Source organism: Suillus discolor, assembly GCF_016758755.1.
Source record: "Suillus discolor strain FC423 chromosome Unknown F5147scaffold_315, whole genome shotgun sequence".
NCBI classification, from domain to species: Eukaryota; Fungi; Basidiomycota; class Agaricomycetes; order Boletales; family Suillaceae; genus Suillus; species Suillus discolor.
In genome coordinates, this window is record NW_024541562.1 from 8736 (window position 1) to 20893 (window position 12158).

Here is a 12158-nt window from a genome sequence, read left to right on the forward strand (position 1 = left end):
ATGGACCTACCGGTTTCGCGTCTTTGACCCGGTCAAGACGTGGCTGCAACCGGATCAGGCATGCACCAATAGGTAGAAGCAGTACCAACCTTTCATTTGTCGCCAATAGACTCCACATCTTCCTCCGGCTCGTATTTTGCATGGTCAGCACCCTTGTTTCTGGTATTCGAAGGTGGCATCGGCCGAGTCCGGATGTCGACAACCGGTCTTTGCTGTGAAAATTTTAGGTTTGTCTGAAAATACAAAAATGAACATACCTTTTTGAGCGGATGTTGTGTCGGTTGCCGTGGCTGCGTAGTATTGTTAAGCACGTGAAAGATGCGAAAAGAGACTTACCTTGACTTCCAGATCAGGAGTGGCATCTTTCATCGTTATTTCCTGGGTATTGTCATCTGATGATGGTGACCTCACTCTTGCCTTTCCTTTGCCCTTTACCTGATCATGTCCTTTTTCAATGTGAACTCCATCACTGTCAGTGTTGGTGTCACTCAAGATTCGCTTGGACTTGACTATTTTCCTTGCCCTCTTGACCGGACGTGGGGGGCTGACGCTAAATTGTCATTTGCGATGTTTTGATGGGCCGGAAATTGCACCACCAGGGATCTTGATGACAATACTGGGACCTGGCAAAGTGGCGATTGGTGGCACTGAGGTTTGTGCTGGTGCCAGTGAAGATGTTGGACCTGCCAGTGCCGGTGTACCTTCAATGGTGTCATCAGTCCTCGGTCCCAATCGCCAATAAGCCAGTGCTCGACGATTTCCTTCTAGGATTTGTTCTTTGGGCTGGAAGTGCCATTGGGATGAGTGACTGGAACCTGAGGGATTATGAGGCCAGGCGTAGAGAGTTTCTGCGACCTGGATGCTGTGGTGGGGACTCGGGGCTGTCGTGATGTGCTGGAGGTGGATAGGGTCACGGTAGGCATTGGGCTGACAACAGGTCTGGGTGAGAGTGGCCGTTCGACTGTGGTGGGTGCTCTTCCGACAGGTTGTGTGGTATATGGTGGAGTTGTTGTGCAGGAAGCACACTCAAAGACATTGGTAAAGTGGTGGCTCAAATTGATGTGTTGGAGAGTGATTGCTGTGCTGCAGGCAGCCTGCACTACAACACTTGTTAGGGAGCGCATGTCATTGCGCAGGCTGTTGACATCTGCCGCAACAGATGCATGCACCATGCGAAGCTCTTCTGTGGATGCTGGTCTAGTAAGTGCATGCTCACCAGCAAGAGAGGCATCAGTGCCACGGGAGATGGGGGCAAGGGCATCACTATAGTCGGTTTCATATGCATGTAGTTCGTCGAGAAGGTAGCGAACGAGCGTGTCACACTGAAAATAAACATGATGAGAAAAAAAAACACCCGTGTCAGTGAAGCATCAGGTGCGAGCACAGGAAACATACATGCTCACCATCAGCCCATCCACCTGTTAAGAACATGCTCAATGGTTCGGATCCGAAGGGCTTGGCTTCAGCTCGTGTGCTGCGCCCCTTACCCAAGTACGTGCCCCTAACTTCCGAGGGCTAAAGGACGATGTCTGGAGTCTGGAGTCCGATGCGTGGGAATTCCGGCGGACGTTCGGGAACAAGTGATAATACTAATCCAGATGATGTCCAAACTAGAAAGGAAACAGCGGAGGACTACCTAAGGTAGAGGCGGAGGTGGTAAGTCTATAGGAGTCGATCCTAAGACTGTCAGAGATGACGAGAAGAGACTTCAAGTCAGACGGAGGAGGGAATGAGCAGAGTCTAAGATAATATTCGAACTGAGGAACTACAAGGACTGTACAGGATTTGTATACTACTGAGGACATAACGGAGAAACAGTCAGTGCAGTGTGAGGTGTTAAGATGGGAGTGAAGTGGGCCGCTTCTAGAGGCTACTGAGAGACCAGAAGAGATCAGACTAGAGTCCAGAGTAAGTTGCCAAAGAGGCAGTAAGCACTGGACTCTGGGATATGGGCGACGTATGGTAAACAAATGTAAACAGACAAGCCACAATCAAAGGGTAAGTAATAACTCGACCTAGGGACGTCCTAGGGAGATCAGGAAGTCATGTAAATAGGTAGCAAAGTGTATGGAATGATACCATAAGTGAAATGGCAAGGTTAGACACATAAAAGACATAGAAATGTGTACTGTAGAGGTGAATAATCATATAACTAACATGAGGCTATGCGAGGCTATGGACAGAGCATGTGGTATGACTATTACTAGTCTATTGGAACTTAGTAAAATAAAGACAGAAATGAATAAGGGATGGAAAATAAAGCATACTAACTGATAAGGGAAATACTAAAGGGAAAAGGCATGGAAGATAGGAGCTGACCGGATCTGGAAGTCCAGAAGTTCAGAGATGATTGCGTGATTGGTCCAGGTCCGGAACACGGATATGACACCACCCCACCAACAAACTTTAGCAAGTGTCCACCATTGACCTACTGGAGCGAACATGAACCAATATTGTGCACCCCCCTGATGAAAGCAGTGAGTCAAGAAGTTACCATGGATGCCAGCACCAGTAGTAGACTCATTGATCCATTTTTGTACAGTATCATGAGATATTGGCTGTCCAGGATGCATAACACTATTCGCACTCATGGCAGGAAAGAGGAAGTCATTTGGCAGGAGGGTGCGCCCATAATGAAATGATTCGAGCCACTTGATCCAAATCATGGTCCAGAAGAAACTGTCACATGCTGGCACATCGGGGCATGGATAAATCTTGTAGTGATTTGCTGGTAAGGTCATTTAGTCATGCACTATCTATATCAGCTCTTGAATTTGATGCAAGTGACTCACATCTTAAGTCTGCCTCCCATTGGCCTTTGTCTACCTGCTTTTGCCATCCTTTCCGGTTCGCAAGAAAGATCTCAAAGTATGACGTACATCTATTCAGTGTTAGTGTCTCATTTGCAAGGTATGTCTTGAGTACGCCATCCAAAACGGTAGTGTCGAGTAAGATGTCCTTTCATTGTAATTTGATGAGCTCAAAACACCTGCAGATATACTACAAGTCAGATTGCATATGGACCACGAATGAGCAAGATTGCACCTGGTCCACAATGTCCATCCATTTGATGCAAACATGACTTGCTCAAGATGGCGGGTGAGTTTTGTTCTCATTTCTAAGTCTAAACAAATATCTGAGGGCCGAGTGCCATTCATCACCTTCTGAATCATTTTCAGTGCAATATCCAGTGGGCATGCAGCCTGGTGCCATCAGAATGCCTGATCCATGTAGTCCTTCATCATCGCCATCGAGTGAGTCCGATCTCCACCCTCTGCACTCGCCTTATGCTTGATCGACAACAGCACATCATAGATGTCTGCGGAATCAGCAGGATTTCCTTCCCAGCATTGTTTTGCCTCATTGAAGTGCCATTTGCCATGATAGGTATCACCATCTCTAAACGTAGGTCAGTGCTCATGTGTTCATGTTCATGTATGTACTCACGATAACTCCCACATCTTCTTAAATGCTGAACGGATGCTCTCGACTGTAGTTTTGCTGAGGTTCTTGTGGAATCCTTTCAGGGACATGTACAGTGCGAGCACTTTGTCAGAGCATCTGTTTGGTACGCTCTCAAATGCATCTTTGAATGCAATGTCCTCATACATGTCATTGTTGGCAGTTATTTCAGCAGTTGCCTTTGGAACATGCATATACAAGGCAGACAACTGGCCAGGAGTAGCGTTTCCCAGAGTATTGCGCCCCAAGCACCGACAGTCAACCTTAATGCTGTAAACTTCAATGTCGTGCCTCAAAGCCATAAGTGTCGACGGAGAAATGATTTTGAATGTCTGTCGAAGGTCTGCCTGGTCTGCTGAGCACTTTGGCAACTAAAACACAAGTTAGCAGCTGCCTACGAACACAGTGCTGCTTACCTTGCATAAGACATGCAGATAGGCACCCTCCCATATACCCCCATACATCTTCTCAACGATTGCATCATCCTCCCAGCTCAAATGCTGACGGCAAAAGTCTGCAAGATTCACAAGATCTGGTTGATAGAATGAGATGTCCCAGGGCAATGCAGCTGCACCGGCCGAAAAAGATGTGAAAGTGTGAACATACTTGCTGACTACTGCATGCTGAGGGAAACCTCGAGGAATGTGTTCTGCAACTGCCTTGTACCTGCGCTCAAGCGAATTGTAAGAATTAGTAGAAAGTAGGGTATGGAGATCCTCAATGAGCTCCTTAGCCCACTCAGAGAATTCATCTGGTGTCATGGAGAGGAATGCATCAAGCAACATCTGGCCGATTTTACTGTGCAGCGCCACCTTGTGCATGATTTCAATACCACAGCCAGGCACACCAGCATCATAGTCACCGCCTATGAGCAGAGCAATTAGCAGCTGGTCTCCTCGGTTTAATGAGCAGCCATGTTCAAGGCCATCCTCCATGAACACCTGGACGTTGATTTCGCACCGACGAAAATCAATGGCAGCACATCAACAGAAAAATGGCAGCATACCTTCTCATGATGCATGGAGCTCTGAAGATCAAGATATCGCTGTCCTCAGTCATCACAGCATCAATGACACCATGGACATTCATGGCAGCCAGCTCCACTTCAGCTTCGCTTAGGGCCTAGTATGGCACTGGTAAGATGGTGACATCATAAGGGGAGAGAACGTACTTCAGTCCAGTGAAAGCTAAACAACTCCAGCATGTGCTGAAAGTCATGAGTGAGCCAGTGGGGGCTACTTCTAACCTTGTGGCCTTTGTCTGGCAAGCACTTGAGGCCATCAAAGACAAAAACTGCATGCAGTGGCAGCTTCAGCAGTGTCCACAGTCGAAAGAACAGTGTCCACAACTCTGATGACTTTCCAGCTCCTGCATGATTGATCCGAAAGACAGCGCAGACGCTGTGTATCCACAGGCTAACAGCATGAGTGAGTTCAACAAACATACAAAAAAAGAGAAGCATCATGCCTAGCATCAATCCCAATCTTGAATAATCAGAGCTTGTGGTCACCTTCGACGTCTTCAGTTTTCAGCTCTGACACTGTGGGAAGTGCTTGATGTCCGACTGGATCTCAGCATCAGAAACACTACCAAGATGTGTTAGCATAAGAAATGAAAGAGGTCAAAACTTACATTTTGTAGGGGCTCATAGCGGCCTGGTTCTGGGCAGCATCACTAACACGAAGAATGTTCATTCCAGAGATAGTATCAGCGTCTTTTGTAGCCTGTCTCTGAGAGTTGTCACAGTAGGCAGGGACGGTGATGATGGTGTCGCTGATATTGTAGCCCAAGTAGGACTTAGTAGTCTCCTTCATCTTAAGAAGAACCATCAACAAGATTTCCTGGGGAGAAAACTCCTGCTCTACTCAGATGTGAGGCTTACCAGCCTTGTTGAAAACAGTGAAGGGGAAGTGCTTGATGTCTAACTGGACCTTGGCATCAAAAACACTACCAAGATATGGTTAGTACAAGAAATGGAAAAAGAGGTCAAAACTTACACATTGTGGGGGCTCATAGTGGCCTGGTTCTGGGTAGCATCACCAATCAACTGTTTGTTGTTGGCATAAAGTCCTGAGGCCCTGTCTATCAATTTCTAATACTCCTCTTCAGCAATCTTTTCCCACTCTGCTACAACTCTCTCTCATAGTTCAAATAGCCCCTTTGGAGGATCTTGATAGGCAGCAAGTAGTCTTTTTAGTTTGAGGCAATTTGCCTAGTAGATAAACCAGAGGTGCAGAGAACAATAATATTATCCCTTTGAGCAGAGGAGATGGGCTTCATGATGATTATGTTGAATTTCATGATCTCAGGTGGGTTTATAAAATCAGACCATATTAATATAATGACACCACTTTAATTAAGAATATAATGTATGAATGGTTTGATTTTGTGATTTTAATAAAAAGTCAAAAAAGTGTCTGAATGAGTCATGAATTTAAAATTACCATATCTTGCCTATATATGATTTGGTTCACACACTATATATCTTAGATTTGAGCTGGAATATAGGGCTTTCAGACATATTACTATACTATGTTGTTATAGTTTTATCCTAGCTTGCCATTATCCAATTACCTGAAAATGCATAAACATTCAGACACTTTTTTGAGACACTGTATAATCAATTGCTGGACTTAGATCTGGCTGAAGTTAAAGTCCAGGGAGGACTGCTGATTGGCATTCCATCATTGTGAGGATGTATACCAAGTATGTAAAAAGATAAAATAGTGTAACTACACTGTTTGGCTTGGGGCAAATGGCCAAACCAGCCTTGTAGTGAGCATGAAGCAATAGAATTTGGTAGGTTAGTACAGGGATGCCTGGAAGGCTGACATGCAAATTTGAAGTCCGTCTGCCGAACAAACACACAGCCTCAACATCAAATGTTGCAAATATTTTCAAAATTCTGAGTTTCCAAACTGACTCTAATTAATCACTTCACTGCTAGAGGACTGCGAGCATTACATGAGCACCCTCATTGCTCCCTACACTGGTGAATAGTGGGACCGATTCATGGAGGCCATGATTGCAAGGAACTGCTACATTCAGCTTTATGGCTATAAGCAGGTCTATTGCCACTACTGCAATAGATATACAAGCATGTATGAAGATGAGTGAGGTGTTAGTGAGTGTCATAGTTTCAAGGCTATGTGGGACTAACTGGTAAGATATATATAGTCACACATAAAGTGTCTGCTGTTATCGTTAATGGTATCCCTGTTGGCCATCCATGCTGTGTGGTATAGCACTCAGATTGGTGTTGGGCACATATCCTGCCAATTTCACAGATAACTCATACTGTATTCTCCAACACTCCCTTGACCTTCAAAAAGTTCTGCACATTCATCTGAGTTGTCTGAAGGTCGTCTGTCTCCTTCCAAGGCCTGTTTACACTTCCAATCCTCTGTACCATGTCCTGTCCATGTCCATTTGACTTTGCTGGTGCGTTTTTACCTTGTCTGTCTATTATTGATTATGTCTTAGGGACACATACATTGTCGGCCCATTTGAAGCCTAATCATTTATTTGAATAGTACATATAGCAGCATGCCTTGTGCGTTATTACATGCATATCTCTGCAACAGCTCGCCTCAAGTCTTATTATATTTCAGATAGCTTATCTCACTATTACTTTCACCTATACAGTTTCCAGACCTTCACGCTGTAGGATATAATCTGGCTTGCTAGTTGCTCGCAGATCACTTCACTTCCCTTGCTACAAGTCATAGTTAGTAGAGTCACTTTCAGATAGTCATACTTCATGCAATCAATTTTTTGTTCATTTGGAATGATTGTTTGGCTTGACCACTGCCATTTCACATCTCACTATCTCCTAGTTCTTTCGATAGGCTTTGCTTAGTTGTACCTCAGTACTTCCACAAGTCTTACACTTCAACATACCCGCCGTATTTCATTCTCAGAACCTTCGCTGTTCATCGGAAGCTTTTCAAACACTTCACGTAACCTCGGACCTTGATTTCTTGACATTGGACCACCTTCAGATACATCGGACCAGTACTTTGGTACTTCAGACATATCTTCAGAAACATAGAATGCACTTGGGTGACCTTTCTACTTTCTCTCCTTCGATCTTAACAAGATATCCCTTGCATTTTATATCAAGAGATAGTTCTATAGGCAGTCTCTTTGGGATGAACATTACACTTGCACATTAAATTCTAAGGAAACCACCCCTGTAGTGCCTACACAAAATCAACTCTTTACAGCAGTTTATAACTGCCACACCCTGCTGTCTAATTGCCCATTGTATGTGGCTGATGCACTTACTCAATACCATAATATCATCAAGTTGAGGATACTCATGAGCTGTGTGGTCAATCCAGATTTCAGCTTCAGGAGCGCCTTGCTCATGCCAGAACTACCATTACCACCAACACATCTCTTACAGATGATTTATCAGATGAGGAAGAGTATGAGTTTGATGAGAACACCATGAGAGCACTTCCTGCTACCAGTTCATCTCAGGACAGACCTGGAAGGAAGAAGTTCAAGGCAGTCTTTGGCCACTGGCACATATACAATGAGCAGTTGATTGTTGCTCCATGTAGTATGATTATTGCTCAAAAGACCTTCTTTGGAGTGAAGAAAGTAGCCAGTGTTAAGGTATATATGGTAGTACCATTATTCCCATATAATACAGTAACATTTACCTGTCTCAGATGGGCAGCTGAGCATGACAATGTACCAATGGGATGAGTCATCTCATGTGGGCACATAGCAATAATTGTGCCATGATATATGAGTGGGCTGAGTGTATATTATATAGACAGTGATATAGAAATGTATTAGCATATAAGACATTATGAATGATGAATCTGGCTTACAATGGAGACAAGTGGGCCAGAGGAATGTGTATACCTAAGGCAAACAGATGGGCTAAGAGTATATAGGACATTATGAGTGGTGAATCCAGTTTACAATGGAGACAAGTGAGCTGAGTGAATGTGTGTAGCTAAGGCAAATAGATGGACTGGGGGTATATGGTATAGACAGTGGTATAGGAATGTACTAGTATATGAGATTTTATGAATAATAAATCTAGTGTACAATGAAAATGATTGAGCCAAAAGAATCATATACACTGGAGATCCAGTCAAATCTATCAGCCAGTAGGTGCATCCATAATCACATTGCCTATCATCTGATACAGGCAAATCTCATAATCTCAAGCCTATTGTCTGGTATCTTGAATACACTAATTAGTTGATCTAATATACCATTTGGTACAATCTACCATGGTATTAGACTATCCTTACCAACCAAGAAATACTTTGCCTGTATAATTATGTAATAAATTGTTCTGTATATATTGAAAGCATGGCACAATATTTACTGGTATAAACCATAAGTAAAAAAAATGATATATACTAGAATTACTTGGACCTATCACCAGAAGGGTTCTTATGATGCCTAACACTTACTGACTAACCTTGTTACCATGATTAAGATGCAAATGACTGGTTTGGCAAAGAAGCTAAGATAGACTGACCATCCACTAGCATATTTGATGGCCCAGTGATCATGGTATGAAGGGTGCTAGTGGAGGGCATAGAATCTATTGGAACAGTGGGATGTGGTACTGGAAGTGTATCAACCAGATAAATGAGTGGACTGGATTCTCTCATGGTGGAGACAGGGTTGATGGTGAAGGTAGAGACAGGTAAGGATGCCTGCTTGTGCCTTGTAACTGGCGAGCCATCTCCACCAAACATCCATTAGTCAAAAAACATCCAAAGTAAAGACATTGTTAGTGATGGCATGATCCAAAACACTGATGGAGTCAAACTTAGGGAATATGAGGGTACCAGGGATGACAATGGGTGGTAGATTGAATGCTAGTGGAGTTGAGGCCATTGCTATAGTGATTCTTTAATTGTCCCTCAGGTACTAGGCAATACCGCAAAACCTGAACAGTCAAGTGGTCTACCAGTCCCTTCTGGGTGCTAAATTGCTCTGTATAGTTGGTATGCAGCTGGTCGATGTGATGGGACAGGTCATCATGAATAATGACATTATGTGTCTAGAGCTGATCCATATTAATCTGAATTTGGGCCAACATAGTATCCACTCCACATTAGTTAAAGGACAGAGATGCCAGTGAGACTGAAGAGGTATGGAAGTGGTTGCAGGAGAGGGTGGTCATTCAGTGTGAGCCAGATAGATGGGCAAGTACTGGATATTGTCTGGTGTCTCCATGAATAGTGCCGGAGGTAAGATACTGTCATCCATGGGTTTAATCCACTAATCTACAGGAAATCATCAGCGGATACTGCAGGTACTGCATCTGGAGCAGTATCAGGAAGACCAGTACTGGTTAGTGCACAAGCATCATCAACCATCTCAATGTCAATATCTGGTTCCTCTGAGATAGGACTGGGATGCTGAGCTTTCATGTCTAGGATAGGATTAGTAGACATACAACTGGAAATAATAGATTTGCCTTTGCCTTTGCCTTTAGACTGCCCACTAGTCTTACTCTTTCTGGTGGTCTTGAAGTGAGTGGCAATGAGTGTGACTGGTGGTGTGGGTGTAGTGGTCGTGCTTATAGCAGTTGAGGGTGTGTCCAGTTGATTTGGCCAGATGCATTTCATCCTCCACTTATTGCAAAAGGTGCAAGTATGGGCAACCTTGCCTCTTTTTGTTACTCAGCTCTCATAATCCAAATTCATTATCATACATTTCTCACATGGTAGTAGAGGTGAACCAATGTATTGCTATAAAGAATTAGCACAGTACTAACCAGATGTTAGTTACTAGGTGCCTTACCAGATGTGGATGCTTGCCCTTGCCCTTCACCTTGTCTTTGTCTGTTCCAGTATAATATGTACTGGACTTGGACTGTTATAAAAGGTAATATTAGCTGTAAATACAACTGGTACAATAATATACAAACTTACTAGTTCCTTCTTCTCATCTGGAGATGGCATGAGCCGAGTGGTAATGAATGTAGGTGGTCACTGTCTGGTATATATATGAGTTCATGGCTACCAATTGCAATAATTTAGAACTTGCTAACATTACACTGCTAGTCTACAGAAATCTTGCTGTTTCTGGAATGATGCTGTCAATATAACTTATATGTTAATGGAGGATACTAATGATCTCTGTTTTCTTATTCTGAAGCTGGTTGAAAGATAAAGATGAGAGAAAAGCAACAAAACACATACCTTCCAATAACTTTAGGTTATACTCATGTGAATTCAAAGGCCATGAACAACATGTAATAGCAGTTATAGTTTTTCATGATAGATGACAGATAGTCATGAACTTAAATGAAAAGATACTTTATTTATGGAAATTAAAGATAGGTATTGTATTTAAAAAAAAATGTAGACATTGGCTGTATCATGATATAGGGAATCAATAATAAGTGGTGATATTTGCAATGGAGAGTCCTGGGCATTAATAGAAATAATGTCAGTTGATGCAGTAAAGCAGTTTAAAATACACAATATATACACCTCTGTAGCTTAGAGAAAGACATCCAAAATGCTTACAAAGTCCACCTCAATCACACACAATACTATGAAGTTCTTGTAACTAGCAGTAAGTATAGTTATTAAACTTTGCATACCATTTGGAAGTGGTTGCACAGTTTCTACAGATAGTGCTATTTTTAGTAAGTTGAATATCAATTGTTGCATAACATTTTATTTTGATCAAAACACCTAAAAATTAAATATATCGCTAGGAGTTTCCTGCTGTTCTATTAGATTCTTAAGAGATTCTGTATCTCTATAGTGAATAGGGATCTCAGTCAGTCCCTCTACTCTCTTCAGTCAGGTTCTAATAAGATCTATATTAGGACATTCTCCTTCTTTCATGAGGGTCCATGAGTATTAGACCAGCATAGTAGATATTAGAAAGTATAAGAGAAAGAAGGATGAAGAAAAGGTACCTTTCTAGGTCTATTAAACTCAGGGTTCTCTTTTCATTAAATAGACTTTGTGTCCTGCATTAACAGTATACTATAAGGTTTGTTAAGAAAGTGCTAAACTAGCTCCTTAAAAGTAATGTGATTCTCTGTAAGTTATACTACTTAACAGAATACCTACACAAAATCTACTAGGTAAGTCTGTTATACTTAGTTTTTGGTTCTTAGCTGATTGATTTTTGTAAAACTTATTTGCATAAATCTTTTATGATACTTTGATCTTGATTCTATCTAGTATAACAATTCCTTAATAATGATAAAGACTCATTCATTTAAGCCAGATATGAATCATACAGATGTACTGTATTCACTCATTCAACCACATGGTGGAGCTGATTCCTTCATATACCTTGGCACCATCACTGAAGCTGATCCCTCTTATGCATATCCTCTTGACAATCAGCCTACATATGTTTCTATAATCAGCCCACTCTCAATATATACCTCCCTAATGTACATGACTCCCTAATACATATTCCTCTCTCAATATATATTTTTTCTCTAATATATATTCCTCTTCTAACATACATTCCTTGCCCAATATATATCCCTCCCCTAAAACACATATCTAGCCAATATGTTCTTCTTTACACTAATATAATTGATCTATAGCTCTGACCTACTCAGCTCTCTTTTATGATAATTTTCCTTTTATTCACCTTTCTAGTCCTGATAGTTCACCTAATGTCAACATTTTAAAATTATTTTATATCTATTATCACTACTAACAACTTATATTCAA

The 12158-nt window shown here is 42.2% G+C and overlaps 2 protein-coding genes across 2 annotated transcripts; both read right to left on the reverse strand.

Annotated features, from left to right (window-relative positions):
* Nucleotides 1–1100: 1100 nt before the first annotated feature.
* On the reverse strand, nucleotides 1101–2726 carry F5147DRAFT_561475 (uncharacterized protein; the record flags this gene model as incomplete). Its single annotated transcript, XM_041430593.1, has 3 exons — nucleotides 1101–1322; nucleotides 1396–1418; nucleotides 2390–2726. Coding segments are annotated over 3 exons (582 nt in total), but the record flags the coding sequence as incomplete, so codon positions are not given.
* A 2364-nt stretch (nucleotides 2727–5090) lies between these two features.
* On the reverse strand, nucleotides 5091–5315 carry F5147DRAFT_590266 (heat shock protein 70; the record flags this gene model as incomplete). The annotated part of the gene is made up of 1 exon (XM_041432166.1): nucleotides 5091–5315. A coding segment is annotated over one exon (225 nt), but the record flags the coding sequence as incomplete, so codon positions are not given.
* Nucleotides 5316–12158: the final 6843 nt, after the last annotated feature.